Here is a 16,342-nt window from a genome sequence, read left to right on the forward strand (position 1 = left end):
CTGATTGCAGGTGTATGTACTCTAGAGATTATTAATCTGGAAGACACATGACCTTCGCTTTTTTGTCACAGTGGTATGTTTGAACATGACTGGATTCTAAGGCTTCTGTAGCATGGATATAACGTGCTTACAAAGAGGAAATTACATCATCCTTGAATTCTTCCATATTGTCAGAAAATACGATGACTCCAGGCAAGCCTATACGAAGAAATGTCAAAACTCTGAATCTTAGCAGCCAAGGTGGTATCTCCTCAGTATTGTCCTCAGCCACTGAGGATACAGGTGAATCTTCATGAATTGTGTACAACATCTTGAAGAATAATTTTCTTTTTTTTTGTTTTTGTTTTTTGTTCTTAAAGAATCTGTATGAGGAGCTGGGCATTGTACTTAAAAATGTTCCCAAGAACTATTGAAGAAAAAAGGTTAAGGACAATTTTTTTAAATGACAAAGAATGACCCCCTCATTTAATATTGAATTGACTACATCACTACAACAAAGTTGGGAGTTTGCAAGTTCAAGATGAGGCTATGGTCTCACTTTATCTTCATTTATTCTTAATCTTCTCTAAGCTAGAGGTTGGAGAATAGCCCATATATGTTTTGTTTGGCCTGTGCTATGTTACTTTTTTTTTTTTTTTTTAATTTGAATGCCTTTAGATGAGCATCTATGCCTCTAGTTTGCCATTACTCCCTACTTCTTAAACCTGACTGCCCTTTCCTCAATTTATTTTACCTTCTAGGCCCAGTAGGCATTGCGTTTGTGACCCTGGTGTAAGTGTAAGCATTCTTCTTGATAAGCCCAAAACATGCATTTGTTTTCAGGTTATTTGCAGTGCCTCCCTGTTACTGCTGATTTTCTTCTCTCTGTTTTGAGTAAGACACATTAGGATACCGAGTGTCTATATTGAGCTTAATTAAATTGTATAGGAGCATCACAGTGTGAACAGTCACCCTGGTGTGTGCTGTTACCGGTAAGGAGCCTGCCATTCTCTGTGGGTGATATCTTTGGACAGGGAAGTGACCTTGACTGAAATAATCACTATAATCACTGTACCCTGCTCCCTGTCATATTATAAAAACTCTTGAACTCAGATTTCTAAATTGGGAGAGAGAAGACACTGATACCATAAAAGAATTAACTATAGGTATTTTTAATAGTGCATACTATAATAACTAATATATTTTTGAGACATTAAAATTTACTTTGCAGAATCTTCCAAAGAATGTTTCTCTCCCCAAAGGTACATCATCTTACACAAGCCTTATAAAATAAATGTGTTCCTGAAAGTAGCCTCTAAAAGAAAATCTTGTAAATGTCTTTTAACAAATTTTCCTTATAAAATTGAAAATGTATTGGTATGGAAGAACCACGTTTACCCTTGGATTAAATAATACTTAGAATTAGAGATTCAAACATCAATACAAATCTTTCTGAGTTACTTACTTGCAGACGTATAATGTACCTGGTAAGGTGTTAGGTCTTTCACATCAGAAATGTCATGTCTTTGGGATTAAATCTGCCTGGGAGAAAGAAGTCCCCTATGTGTTGCCTGGCCCTTAAAATTGAATTTTTACTCTTTATTCATTTAGAAGCTCTAAAATTGTGGCCAAGTGAAGGGATTTGCCTTATGTGCTTTCTCTTAATTGCTGCTAGTTCTTAATGTGTTAATTTCGTAGCCTTTGTAAGCTTTCATTCAGAGGTATAGATTTTTGTACAGGTAGTTTACCAGTTCCCCTAATGAGATCTGTGTTTGTGATGATTTATTTATCTTTTTAGTGATGTGCACACCTGTGCAGTTTTTTGGGTTTTTTTTGTTTTGTTTTTTTTTTTGTATAGCAGGAGAAAAAATAAATCACACCCAGACATTAATCTGATGACACAGTTTATAAGCTCCAGTTCCATTCATTAATTTCCTTGGGATAAAGTTGTACTGTTAAAATAAATTTTTTTTGTATAAAAATAAATCTAAATTGGTCTTTGTTTAAAACTACTTACTGTGTGGATATTCATTCGCTATTGAGATCACAGAAAAGGGGTTTAGTAGGCTAATAGTATTGGTTTTGTGCTAATCAATATGTTCGCTAATGTCTACTATTAAACCTAATTCTTACTGATGATAAACAGGGGACAGAATTTTTTTGTTTTAATGTTCAGCTGTTCATTTATCTTAATTGTATGAAAGATTATTTTCTAATCTTACTTCACTGCAACTTTTGTTCCCTGTGCTTAAGTTTGTGTGGGAGCTTAATGTAGTGGTTTTAGTGCTGAACTGGGTATTGACTTACTCTGTGATTCCAGAATTGGCATTTGTACTTCATTTTCCTGCCTGGAGTATTTGCTTATAGAACAAACTGATCTCAGATGAGAAGTTCTGTGCACCTTGTCATTACATTTAAACGTGGTAGTGAGCTCTGATTTTGTCCGTGTTCTTCTAGTTTGAGATTACGGGAAATGATGAGACGTTCGTTGAGAGCAGCTGGTTTGGGTAGACATGAAGCTGGAGCTTCATCCAGTGACCACCAAGATCCAGTTTCACCCCCCATAGCTCCCCCTAGTTGGGTTCCTGACCCTCCTGCAATGGATCCTGGTAAGATCTGACATTTTATTAGCTTTTAACAAAAAGACAAAGTCATGAAAGAAAAGAAATAAACATTTCAATGGGATATTTAGAAATCTGAAATAATTAAAATTAACATAATACTATGACTAGTTTGTAAAGATTTGGTTTAAGGGGTTTGTAACTTAAAAATCAGAATTCTAGAAAGTCTTGTTAGATATTCCTTTTCTACGAAATATATATGCCTATACGGGTAAGAAGCCAGCGAGTGATACATAGATAAGTTAATAATTTGCCAGGTGGCTTCCTTCTATTATAGTTCGGAAAAGAAGTTTCCACTTAAACCTCTGTCCAATTTGACTTCAGGCTTGCAGAGAAAAGCCTTAAGGCCAGTTAAGAGAACATATTAGGGATATGTTGCTTATAATGATGTACATCCTGCTGTTCTGTTTACTGAAAGATGGTGACATTGATTTTATCCTGGCCCCTGCTGTGGGATCTCTTACCACAGCAGCGACTGGCACCGGTCAAGGACCAAGCACCTCCACCATTCCAGGTGAGAATCTGTAGTTTTATTTGCCTAAGCATTTGGAAGATAAAAGTACACCCTGTGTTATGTAGGTTTCTACAGATCTACACTTTATCTCAAGGAAACTTTTCATGGCTTGAAAAGTATTGAATTCTCTAAATTATCTTCCATATATCAGTGAAATTGTGTTGTATATGTACATAAATTTCATCAATTGAAATTTATAAAATGTGTTAAAATGTGTTTACATTCTCTGTAATGAAGTTATTAATTTATTACTAATACTAGAGTATTTTTCTGGGGATTTATTTAATAGATACTTGGTATATTATCCAAGAATATTCTTCCACTCTGTCTTGTTTACTCCTGTTTTGTTACCACGTGGATCTGCTTCATTATAGGTCCTTCCACAGAGCCATCTGTAGTAGAATCCAAGGATCGAAAGGCCAACGCTCATTTTATACTAAAACTGTTGTGTGACAGTGTTGTCCTGCAGCCCTATCTTCGAGAACTCCTTTCTGCCAAGTAAGCAGTTGAATGTACTTTTGATAGGAAGATTTAGCTTAGCTCCTTTTATTGTTAATATATGGACAGTTATCTTAATTGAGTTTAAAATAATTTTTCAGCATCTAGCATTGTGTTCTCTGTGTTACTAAGCTCTCAGTGAGGCCTTCTCAGGATGATACAGATTTTATGTTAGCTCGTTCAGGGTGTGCACTTTTATGTCAAGAAGAGCACAGTATACTTAGTCTCAAATCTTGAATCCATAAATTAGTTATATTTGTCACCTGGAGAAGTTGAAAATTTTACAGATTATTCCCCAGGTTCTTTACTAGAAGTATGACTCAGCAGGTCTGGGATGAGGCCTGGAATCTGTAATTTGAAACTCCTGATTCTGATGGTTTCTTTGGAAATCTTTTTGGCTAGCAGAATCACTATGAGATCATAGAGAATTTTTGATAAGTGCTCTGTTGTAAATGCTCATTAACCGTTAATAGATTGCATCTCTACTTTCAGCATGATTGTTTATCTTCCTGTACAAACTCATAGTGATGTGCATTTTTATTACAGTTTTTAATCTGTGCCCAGCTCTGCTTGTGTTAACTCTTACTCTGGATGTAACTGTCTGGAGTAGGTAGTATTATCCGCACTTTACATTTGAAGCAACGGGAATAGAGGTTAATTAATTTGTCCAGGGTCACAAAACAAGTGAGTGGCATGGCTGGAATTCCAGCCCTTTACTCAAGTCATTTATTGGTTCTAATTGCTTCCTGGGTGGCGTCTTAAGGATTTTCTATCTGTGGTATCATGTCACCTGTAAGTACTGATAGTGTTACTTCTTTCTTTCCAATTTGGATGCCCCTTCTTTCTTTCTCTTGTCTAATTACTGTGGCTAGGACTTAGAATACTTTGTTGAAAGCAAGTGGTGAGATGGGCTTCCTGATCTGAAAGGAAATGCTTTCAACTTTTCACCTTTTATTATGATGTTGGCTGTGGGCCTATTATAATAAATGGCCTTTTTTACGTTGAGATCTGAAGTAAGTTTCTTATAGGCAGCTTATATATGAGTTTTTTTTTAATTCATTCAACCACTCTGTCTTTTGATTGGAGCATTTAGTCCATTTACATTTGAAGTAATTATTGATCAATATGTACTTACTGCCATTTTGTTCATTGTTTCTGGTTGTTTTTATAGTTCTTTTTTGTTCCCTTCTTATTTTGCTCTCTTCTCTTGTGATTTGATGACTGTCTTAAGTGTTATGTTTGGATTTCTTTTTTCAAAATGTATATATTAAATGTTTTTGGTTTGTGGTTACCATGAAGTTTATATATAGCAACCTATATATGTGTGATTGTTTTAAGTTGCTTATCTCTTAAGTTGAACACATTCTAACAACCCTGCATTTTTAAAACTGCCTCTCTTACACACACGTGCATGGTTCTGACGTGCTATTTTACGTCTTTCTGTCTTGTGTGTCCCTTAACCGCTTACTGTGCACCTAGCTGGTTTTACTGCTTTTGTGTTTTAGCTTTCCTTCTAGCTTTCGTACATGGTTGGTCTACTGTCTTTACTGTATGTTTGCCTTAACCAGTGAGATTCAAGACTTTTGTGTGTGTAATTTTTATATTTCTGGTTGTAGTCTCTTCTTTTCCTCTTAAAGAAGTCCCTTTAACATTTCTTGTAAGGCCAGTTTCGTGGTGCTGAACTATTTTAGCTTTTGCTTATCTGTAAAACTCTCTCCTCTGTACCTGAATGTTAGCCTTGCTGGATCAAGTATTCCGGTTAATTCACTTCATATAATTCTTGTTCTGGGGTTTTGTCATATTCCTTTGTTTGGAACATATTCCTCTGTCTCCTCATTTTGCCTAATTCTCTTTGTTTATTTCTGTGTATTAGGTAGCTCACTTACATTTCCTGATCTTGGAGAAGTGCTCCTATGTAGGAGACATCCTATGGGTCCAGCAGCACAGTCCTCTCGGGTCACCAGAGCTGATTGCTCTAACAGTGCCTCTTACGTGGGCCGCGTGGCCTTTCTGCTGTGGCCATGCTGCTAGGCGGTGTTGGTTCCTGGCATGACTGGCTGTGCAACTCGGGATCCTGGGGCTGGTGCCAGCCTGCTGGCTAGTGGGGTTGGGTCCCAGCAAGGCTGGCTGTGCAATCTAAGGGGTCCCAGGGCTGGTGCTGGCCCTGGCCTGCTGGTAGGTAGGGCCAAAGGAGCCTGGGTATAGTACCAGCACGCTGCTCGGGCAGGTGAGCCCCAGGCGCTAATAGGCTAGAGGTAGCCTATTAAGTATCATTATGGCACTTGTCAGAACCAGTGTCACCAAAATGACTACCACCAAGATCTGTGTTCCCAGGCAGAGGCTCTACAAGGTCAGCAAGTAGGCATAACCTAGGCTCCTTTGAGATTCCTGTGTGAGATTTTGTATGTACTGTTTACGAGCAGAGTCTTTGTTTTCTACAGCCCTCTGGCTCTGCTGTTTGCAAACCCTGTTGACCTTCAAAGCCACACCTCTGGGGTCTTGTCTTCCCAGTGCAGGACCTCTGGGCTGGAAAGCGTGATGCCCCTCAGAGAGAACCCCTCCAGCTGTGATATATTCCTGTTTATGGGTCCCCTGTCCTGGGGGGTGGGTATCGACTACACTGCATCTCTGCCACTCCTGCTGATCTCATCGTGGTTCCTTCATTTTATCTTTAATTGTGGAAAATCTTTCTGCTAGTCTTCAGTTCGTTGCTCTGTAAGTAGTTGTAATTTTGGTGTGCCCGTGGGAGGAGGTGAGCTCAGGCTCTTCCAATTTTGTCATCTTGGCCACAGTCTGAATCGTTTTTACTGGACTGTTTTTGGCTGTATATTAAGTGCTAGGAGAGTACATCGTTGAACCTCACTCAGTTTGAGCATCACAGTGATGGGGATGCACGTGCATACGTGTGTGCATGCGTGTGTGTGTGGTTAAGATGAGGAGTTTTAAAAAAGAATGTTTATTATTTTCAATTGAAGTCATCTCTAATCCCAAGTGTAGGTGGTTGGATTTTCTTTTATAATATCAGCTAAACAATGTAAATTTTGATAAACTTATCCTGTTTAGTGAAGATGCAGAGGATTCTGTTATTTTTAACCAGATCATACTTAGCTGAAGAGAGAAGTAGTATGAAAATTTTCTTGGTTGGTTGTTTTGTTTTTTAAAAATTGGAAAACATTGCATTGCAGAACACAGCTTTATTGCTGTCATCTGGTGGCCCATAATCAAACTGGGATATTAGACATTTGTAGCATGTATGTTATTTGGGGATAGGAGGGACACATAAGTGTATTTTGGAGTAAACAGAAGGGAGAAATGTTTATTTTGTAGTCAGAAGCATCATAAAGATAAAGTTTGAGTAGAACCACGAGATAGAGGGAGAAGAGGAAACAGTAACATAGAACTGGAGAAGTATGAATATTTTAAGAAACAGTAACTCATCCAATTACAAGTGGAGGATTAGAAGAGAGGAACAGCTGGTGGATCTGGAGAGAGTAGATTACCGTCACCACTGTGGTCCCCATCCTTGGCTTAAATCCTCTGAATAATAGCCTTGGTTAGACTGTAACAGTATCAAAGTGGGATTATTGGAATAGAAATGAGATGGTGGCATAAAAAAGGGATTAAAATAGGCAAGAGTAGAGACTAGAGTCAAGGCTGTTTTATATGTCTGTTATAGCCTTTAATATGTGTTGCAATAAACTGAACTAGTGAGTTATTGAAAATGAAAAAAAAAGGTGCAAAAGTAAAAAATACTGCTTAGAAGAAAGACTTCATGAAGAACCTACAATTTTTGTGTTAGTTACTTGGGACAGGGATACTGTTGGAGAACGTAGATAAGTCAGGTAGAGAGCAGGTCTGGGGAGAAAGATGATTTGAATTTTAGACGTGCTGACTGTTAAGTGTCACCAGGAAGTCCCAAGTGGACGTACAAGTAGACAGTGTAGATGTTGGAACTGTAGTGAATTGCCAGAGAAGTGGTAGTTGCTGTGGTGGAAGAGAGAGATGCAAATGGCTGAGGACCGACTTTTGGGATATGCGAAGGATCTGGGAGGAAAGAGAATTTCAGTGTAGAACATTTAAGGTACGTTTTTAAGAGGAAATTCTTAATAATAATAGCTAACTTTTTTTGAATACAGGCTTTTTACTAGGAGTTGTGCTCAAACCTTTTAAGTAGTAATTTCTTCAGTCTTCATCACAGTGTGGGAGGTAGGGCCTCTTACTGTGCCCGCAGCTACAAGGTGCTTACTCCAGAGCGCTTGCTGGTTTAGTTTAGTCTTTAGCGTCACTAAAGCCAGGACAGGACAGCTTGGTTTAGAGGGAAAAGAATTTCACAGAGGTAGCTTTCTTAAATGATACAGCTTGAGACCAGAAAATACCACTGATGATTATCTTTGAATGGTGAGATATTATTTAATAAAATAAAACTAGTTTTTTGTTTCATCATGAACTTTTTTTTAAATCAGGAAGGAAAATAATTGATTATTAATATTTTTATGTTCAATTTTTCTCATCTTAGGGATGCAAGAGGTATGACCCCATTTATGTCAGCTGTCAGTGGCCGAGCTTATCCCGCTGCAATTACCATCTTAGAAACCGCCCAGAAAATTGCAAAAGGTAATTTATTTCAAGTTCTAAATGAGTTGCTTATTTTTTAATTTGAATAGATTTTCTTCTGTAATTATTCAGGCCTTAATTTCTATATGGAAGTGATGTAATTGATTAGAAACTCTCAAGATAATTCCTTTGCATATGTATATAAAGTTCATGTTTATCCTTTTTTTAAAGTATATTGTATCTTCTAACTTTCCATCAAAAAGCAGCTGTTACAGATTTTTTTAATTAAAAAAAAAATTCCGTAATGGATTGTGTAATGATTAATCTTTTGAAAGCCAAGATGGCTTACTTACCAACCTGTCAGCAGTGAACTGGTGGTAGTGATAAAATTTTATAGGAAGAATAGGCCAAATGCCATTGTTTTTTCTGACTTGGATTTACTGCTTAACAGGAAGCATTAAGGAATACCAGTTCCAGCCATCCAGTCTTTAAAATATTTAAGTTGTCTTTTAAAAAATACTAGCTATAAATAATTTATGTGATTGTCTGTAATTTGTTAAATAGAGCTAGAACTTGAAACGTAACTGCATAACACAGAGCTGAGGCCTTGGATGGCTGATGTGTGGTGTGTTTGTATTGTCCTTATATGTGGTTATGGTGCAGTTACACTTTGCTTTACTTTGCACTGGAATTGACTGGATTTCCTTTCAGTGTTGACTTTGTGTATCAATTTATTTTATTTATATGTAGTAGTTACTGATATATACTGTGTAAATGTTACAGCTTTTCCTTTTGAGGAAAGTAGGATGGCTGTAATTAAGTCGTTTCTTGATGTATGAGCTACTGTTTTCCATCTTTTTAGCTGAAGTATCCTCAAGTGAAAAAGAGGAAGATGTATTTATGGGAATGGTTTGCCCATCAGGTACCAATCCTGATGACTCTCCCTTGTATGTCTTATGTTGTAATGACACCTGCAGTTTTACGTGGACTGGAGCAGAGCACATTAACCAGGTAAGTTATTTTATATTTCCCTATATTTATGCTGTCTTCAGGTTTTCTTTTTTCCCTTTCATCATCACTGGAGTTACAGTTCCTAGCTTTGAAATTGCAAGTCTGATACGTCCTTTTACTCTTGAGTTATAAAATTCTCCAAAGAAAATTAATTTGTATTTAACTCCTAAATAAATGAGGCAAAGGAGTTGATTGTTAAATTAGTTATAGGCTCTCATAAAGATTAGAAATATTTACTGGCAAGTGTAATCTGATTCACAGCTCTTGATATAGACTTTTTTTTAATAACTGTAATACTTTTTCTTAATGATACAAATTATTTTTGCTCTTTTGGTAATAATTTAATTCCTATTTGTATACCCATCTGTGCCTGTTTCCAGAACACATTCATTTTTCTATATTGTTATTATGATTGTTTTAGAAAATACAGAAATAATTAGTGTGATGAGATATACATATCAGTATTCTTTTAAAAAGTATACCCTTTTAATTGTAGGATATTTTTGAGTGTCGAACTTGTGGCTTGCTGGAGTCACTCTGTTGTTGTACAGAATGTGCAAGGGTTTGTCATAAAGGTCATGATTGCAAGTAAGTGTGATTCTAGTTTTACTTAATACTGTAAACTACCTAGGTTCATGTTGCCATATTAAAGTCATCTGTAACAAGTCATGCTTTAATTGTTTCATAATTCAGAAAGCATAAGATTTCCTAAAGTTGCTCACTTTCTTAATTTAAAATGTACTTTGAAATGTTTGTTTGCTAGTTCTAGGTGGCACTGTTTAAATACAGTAGCCTAACATGCAGGAAATATGTGATCACACATTGTGACCAGGATCAGATTAGTCTTTTGAGAAACACATCTGCAGAATGTTTTGTCTGTATTCTCCAGCCAAAGGCACAGGACCCCTGGAGAGGGTTTGTTAGCAGGAAATCACTGCAGATATCAAGAGAATCATGGTGAATGTGTGGTCTGTGCCTTGTTTACTTCTTAAGCTAAACATAATAACCTTCGTCTAGTAATAGAGTTACCATGGCCAGTTTGTTAGGCCTCAGAAGCGGTAAGATACCCAGCACACATTTGCAGTGCCTTGGAGTCTCAGTGGGGACGTGAGCTGTAGCTGTGCTACAGATGTGTAGATGTGATGGTTGAGAATTGATTTGTAAAAATCATCTTTTGTGCTTTAAAATAAATAATTATATAGGACAAGTGGGCAGTTTCTATAGATACAGCACTGATATTTATGACTTTTATTAAAAGAATTTTGGCTAATGTTTGTCTCCCTTATTTTAAACATCTAAAAGTGATAGCCTACTTATGGATCCATTGCTTACTAAGTGTACTCACTGCTGGATGCTAGGGTGGTGTGGACAAGAGTCAAGATATCTCTTCTCACGTGTTGCTTTATAGACTTCATACCACGGAAGTAATCTGTCTTGTTATGTATGCATTGACAGTTAACACTTTGCAGTTACAAGTCAACAAGGCTTCTGTCGAGTTTTAAAGAGTTATGCCTCTATAATTTCAGTATAGACCTTGTATTTTTTAATTTCAGTTTTTGTCCTTGTGTATGAATTCTTTCTAGACTTAAACGGACGTCACCTACAGCCTATTGTGATTGTTGGGAGAAATGTAAATGTAAAACTCTAATTGCTGGACAGAAATCTGCTCGTCTTGATCTACTTTATCGCCTGCTCACTGCTACTAATTTGGTCACTTTGCCAAACAGCAGGCAAGTAGTAGGATTTTTAGGACATAAGTCGCAAAAGCACAGCACATCTGAGCACCCTTCCCCCCTCACACCAACGTGCTGTTTTGCAGGGGAGAGCACCTCTTACTGTTTTTAGTGCAGACGGTTGCGAGGCAGACTGTAGAGCATTGCCAGTACAGGCCTCCTCGCATCAGGGAAGACCGCAACCGAAAAACAGCTAATCCTGAAGGTGGGTTAATTTGGCATTTATGACACACAGGAAACGCAGTATGTTTATTTCCGTCTTACCCCCTGTATCTTTTTCTTTATAGATTCGGATATGCCCGATCATGATTTAGAGCCCCCAAGATTTGCCCAGCTTGCCTTGGAGCGTGTTCTACAGGACTGGAATGCTTTGAAATCTATGATTATGTTTGGGTCACAGGAGAATAAAGACCCGTATGTGTTCATTAAAATTTTGTAAGATAAATATATTTCCCATTGTTAGTGTAGGTGATTACAGTGCATTCTGTCCTTCTTTCCCCCTCAAGTCTCAGTGCCAGCAGCCGGATAGGCCATCTTTTGCCAGAAGAGCAAGTATACCTCAATCAGCAGAGCGGCACAATTCGGTTGGACTGTTTCACTCATTGCCTTATAGTCAAGTGTACAGCAGATATTTTGGTAAGTCCTTCGGATGGTTATTTACATGCACATGAAAAAGATGTGTTTTTACATAGCTTCCCAAAACTCCGCAAAGTTCTGGTAAGCTCTAATTAAATAGTACATTAAGGGGAGTGGAATATTGGGGTTGATTTAAATTTCTCGTTTAAATCAATAAATCAATCAATGGAAACTTCTTTCATTCCAAGTAAAAGTCCTAGAATGTATTAAAAATACAACACTATAAGAATGTATGAAGCAGTGTTCAAAATTATTAGCAACTCAGTGCAAAATTTTTTAAAATACCCTTTTTTGCTGTGAAATTAGAAAATAATATAAACCACAGAACCCAGTGCTGATGAGGTTATGGCAGAAAGACACTAACGAGGTGGTGCTGCATTTGGTGCTCTTTTGGCAAACACCTTGGCAGTGTCAAGAACCATAGAACTATCATTGCCCTTAAAAGTTGTCATAAAGAAATAATTTACAAGGTGGGAAAGAACAAACTTGTGTCACAGAAGAATGTAAAATTAAAAAATAGAAATACTTTATGGAGCTAATAATAGAGGACTGTTGAATCAAATTACAGTCCAGCCACTTACTGAAATGTAATGCAGCAATTTAAAAATAAAGGTTATTTTAAGTAACATTTGAAAAACAACAACAGGGAAAACAACGGAAATTGGGTGTTCTTTGTAATTAACAACTATCTTATAGACCATGTGTAGACGTGAGACTAGAAAGTAATAATAATGGTTAAGTGAGAGGGGTGGGATTATGGATTTATTAATATAAATATTTGAGTCTGCTTTGCTGTTTTGGGAAGTACCTTATAGTGAGTGAAATATATTCTTCCTCTGATTTGATAAATTGAGTATTGTTCTTCTAAATATTAATTGATACACATAGGACTATGAGGCTACAAACAAAAAAATCAAGCATTTAAGACCCACTGTTGGCCAAGTGTAGTGATGGGCACGTGGCATAAATTAATCACTGGCATTGTAAATATTTCGGTATTTTATTTTTTATTATGAAATGTTAATACTGAAAACACGTTAGAACTTTGTACTTCATGAATGTTTCTAAGCATCTTATCTCAACATTAATAGAGTGATTACTGTATTTGAAGCTTCTAGATACTCTATTAGGTACACTAGTGAAAGAACTGCAAAACAAGTACACACCTGGACGCAGAGAAGAAGCTATTGCTGTGACAATGAGGTTTTTGCGATCAGTGGCAAGAGTTTTTGTCATTCTTAGTGTGGAAATGGCTTCATCTAAAAAGAAAAAGTAAGGCATACTTTTTGATTTTGGTTTTTATATCATTTTGCACACTTTTTTTGTGATGATAAAATTCTGTATATTAAAGGATTCAAAAGAGTCTTGTATTTCTTTTTTTGCTCTAGCAACTTCATTCCACAGCCAATTGGAAAATGCAAGCGTGTATTCCAAGCACTGCTGCCTTACGCGGTAGAAGAATTGTGCAATGTAGCAGAGTCACTGATTGTTCCTGTCAGAATGGGGATCGCTCGTCCGACCGCACCTTTTACTCTGGCGAGTACCAGCATAGATGCCATGCAGGGCAGCGAGGAGTTATTTTCAGTGGAACCACTGCCACCACGACCATCATCTGATCAGTCTAGCAGGTAAATTTCTACCTGGTAACAGCTTCTGATTCATTCTTCCTCTGGAAATGCCACAGTTGGTTTACTAAAACCTTTGCATAAGCACTCAGGTGGTGTACATGATCATTTGCCTACAGAGGATAAAGATTTTACTTCATTTGGAACGTATGAAAGCGCTTCGAAAATTACAAGTGTCTACACACGCAAAGCAATAGATGTATAGTCTTGAGTTTCATTTTCTGTTTGGAAAGGCATCATTTTTATTATGCCAATAAAGTAATCTGGGAAGAAAGTTTACTTTAGTCTTCTGTAGACATCATTACTTTCTGTATTTTCTTACCTTTGAATGTAGCCTACTGTCAGGCCATGCTAAAGAATGCAAAGACCTGTGACTTTCTCTGTGTCCACAGCTTTGGGCTGGGGGACGGTTTGTTATTGCACAATCTAAATAGCAAGCGGAATGCTGGCATTTTAAAATATTCTCCAGCCATATTATTTAGGACAGAGCTAAAACAATTCAACAATAAAAAGTTTCTAGTTTTACGATTATCTATTCTTAAAGCTCATTTATCTTTTCCATTTGTTTGATAGTTTCCCTAACTAGGCTATAAGTTTGTTGAGTCAGAATGTTTAGAAACTAAAATGTGTAATGCATTTGTAATGTTTTAATGTGCAGGTGTAATGTTTTAATAAGGATCTTTGGACCTAGAGACCCTTATTTCTCTTTTCTGGAAAACATCTCTGTGTTAGTAAGGATGGCTTGCTTTAGTATTTGGGCCAGTTCCTAAAAGTTTATCTCTGGGTTTCATCTGGGTTGATGTTGAGTATCTGCTCTCTTGTTACTCTCATTATTACTCCATACGCCAGTGTGTGTCCCAACTTTTCCTTTATTGTCAAGGTCTCATAGGGTACCCTGGAATCTGAATCCAGGTTTGTCTATAAAAGCTTTCCTGTGGAAGCTTTGTCACTGATACACTTCCAGGATTTGCTGAGAACCATTATAAATCAAGCTATATGTTTTCAGACTTGCCAGATAGACCCCATTTTGCGGTGCTTCTGCCAGCAAAATCTGTGCAGGCTCCATGCGATGCCCCTGATCCCGTGAGAAACCACCCAATTACTTACGTGGTATTAACTTGCGAATTCTTTGTACCCTTCATTTTGTTTTGTCCAAAAACATAAAAAATTTTTATCTGTTGAATAGATTTTACGATCATCTCGTCTCTAAATATTTCCTATGAGCCTGCTAAGTTTCAAGATTTTGTGTCCCCTTGCCCTGCTTCTTAGTCTTTAATAAATTTATTAAAGTATTGTGCACTCTAAAGCTTTTCTTCACTCCATTCGTCTTGGTTGGTTCTTTGGCCAGGCTCTCATGTCTTCCCAGAAGATCTCATGATAATTAAGAGATAATAGGGCTGATGTTTTCTACAACTGTTGATCTAGAAGTCCTTCATTATAATAAAGTACAGTCACTCCTTCTCATAGGGTGTATTCTGACTAGCGTTCCAAACATGTCTTAAATAAAAAGTACTCACTTAACCAGTCTGTGGGGTTTCCCATATCTTGGATGGTAAATGGTGTATTATTGCTCCATTGAGTGTAAAGTCTTGAGTTTAATAGCTTTGCTTTTTATATTGCTTCCTTCCACCTCTTTAAAACCCTTCTGTCCTTATTAATTAATCTGTTTTTACTGTAAAGAAACAGTTTATAAGAAAAAGAGAACCATGTCTCATATAATAACAGCTGTTACTGAAATTATAGTATGAACTGTGAACTTTCCTAAACATCACAGATGTATTTAATCTAAAACCTGTTTTAACCTTCCCAGTAAGTCAGATACCTATTATCATCTTAATTTTAAAGTGAGGAAATTGAGGCTCAGAGCAGTTAGGTAACTTGTTCAAAGTCACACAGCTATTAAGGTAAGAGACATTTAGAGAGAATTCTAGATGGATATTTTCCTTTTTCCGATACCCCTGTATATGGGATGGCAGAACAGAGAGAGAAATTGCTGCTTGGTGCTCGCTGATAGTGCTGATGCATTGGGTTAACCAGCCCTGAGGCCCACCCTACCGCACAGCACGAACTGCAGTCCTAAACTCTCGTGGGTGCAGGCTTGTAATTAGAAGTTCTCTGAAGAGACTTCTTTCTTGTCCCCCATCTAGCCATAGCTGATATAGGTAAGTCTCTTGAAATCTTTCGCCCTTTCATGATTTATGTTTGGCTTTATGTATGTGAGGGAAAAACAAGGGATTTCTGTGAAGTAATTTCCTATTTTGCTTAGACCCCAGACTTTCTCCTGTGAAACGTGCAGCTCCTTAGAGCTCTAGGCTAAGAGACATCAGCGGCTGCCTCTAGAGTAAATGGTGGCACTGCTGCCCTCAAGCTTGTTCAGTATGATTGTTTTCTTTTCTCACTAGGATAGTTGTGCTCTGTTTTTGTTTAAATATTTTATTTAGTATTTTTCAGTGTTCTATACTAAGAGGGATTTCTCTGCACAGTCTCGCAAATTGCTGGGAACAGAAGTCCCCAAAACTTAAAAAAAAAGTATTTTAACAACTGTTGGACTGGATTTCAGGACTGTGGGGCTTCATTGTGCCAGGAAGTCTAGTGGGGAAAAAATGGAATCATGGTGTGAAGAGCCATGAAGCTCCATTTCTTAATGGGGAGTTGCAGTCTGTTTTGTGTATTGGTGGCATCATACCTACTAAGTGCATGACCTCTTAAAGTAACTACTTTGAGAGTACTGCTGGTCTTGTGGATGTTTGTTCCAGAATGTTTTTTAAAAAGAATCATTAATTGTGGCTTGACATAATGTTGACTTTTACATTTTAATATTGAAAATGTTGAAATCTTACTGGTTGGAAATACCCTTATCATCTTTTTATATTTTCTTTTTTAAAAAATTGAGGTATAATTAACATACAATATTACATTAGTTTTGGGTGTACCACACAGTGACTTGATAATGTTTATACATTATAAAATGAGTACCAAAATAAGACCAGTTAGCATGTGTTATCTCTTCAGATTTTCTTTTGGCCTCTCCACATGCCTTATAATTCACTGTCTCTGTGAATTACCAGTTACTTAAATTTCTAGTATTAAATAGCATAGTGAGACTAGTCTATTTATTGAAAGCAGAGTGTCTAAGATGAGTTTTCACATGTCTCTGGTTTGATTCTCATT

At 37.0% G+C, this 16,342-nt stretch overlaps 1 protein-coding gene across 8 annotated transcripts in view; it reads left to right on the top strand.

Moving 5' to 3' along the window:
- The window catches only part of UBR5 (ubiquitin protein ligase E3 component n-recognin 5), a 123,937-nt gene that overhangs the window by 74,317 nt on the left and 33,278 nt on the right, over positions 1-16,342 (top strand). For 7 of the 8 annotated variants that reach the window (XM_032467730.1, XM_032467732.1, XM_032467728.1 and 4 more), the window contains exons 23-34: positions 2,437-2,588; positions 3,019-3,114; positions 3,489-3,612; positions 8,129-8,226; positions 9,029-9,177; positions 9,674-9,765; positions 10,761-10,907; positions 10,997-11,115; positions 11,198-11,324; positions 11,417-11,546; positions 12,658-12,818; positions 12,935-13,174. In XM_032467730.1, the coding sequence (XP_032323621.1) occupies positions 2,437-2,588; positions 3,019-3,114; positions 3,489-3,612; positions 8,129-8,226; positions 9,029-9,177; positions 9,674-9,765; positions 10,761-10,907; positions 10,997-11,115; positions 11,198-11,324; positions 11,417-11,546; positions 12,658-12,818; positions 12,935-13,174 (1,635 nt within the window). The remainder of the gene's footprint in view (positions 1-2,436; positions 2,589-3,018; positions 3,115-3,488; positions 3,613-8,128; positions 8,227-9,028; positions 9,178-9,673; positions 9,766-10,760; positions 10,908-10,996; positions 11,116-11,197; positions 11,325-11,416; positions 11,547-12,657; positions 12,819-12,934; positions 13,175-16,342) is intronic. The other variant, XM_014566104.2, reaches the window with a different exon arrangement.

The sequence above is a fragment of the Camelus ferus genome, chromosome 25 (assembly GCF_009834535.1).
Source record: "Camelus ferus isolate YT-003-E chromosome 25, BCGSAC_Cfer_1.0, whole genome shotgun sequence".
In the NCBI taxonomy this organism is placed as follows: domain Eukaryota; kingdom Metazoa; phylum Chordata; class Mammalia; order Artiodactyla; family Camelidae; genus Camelus; species Camelus ferus.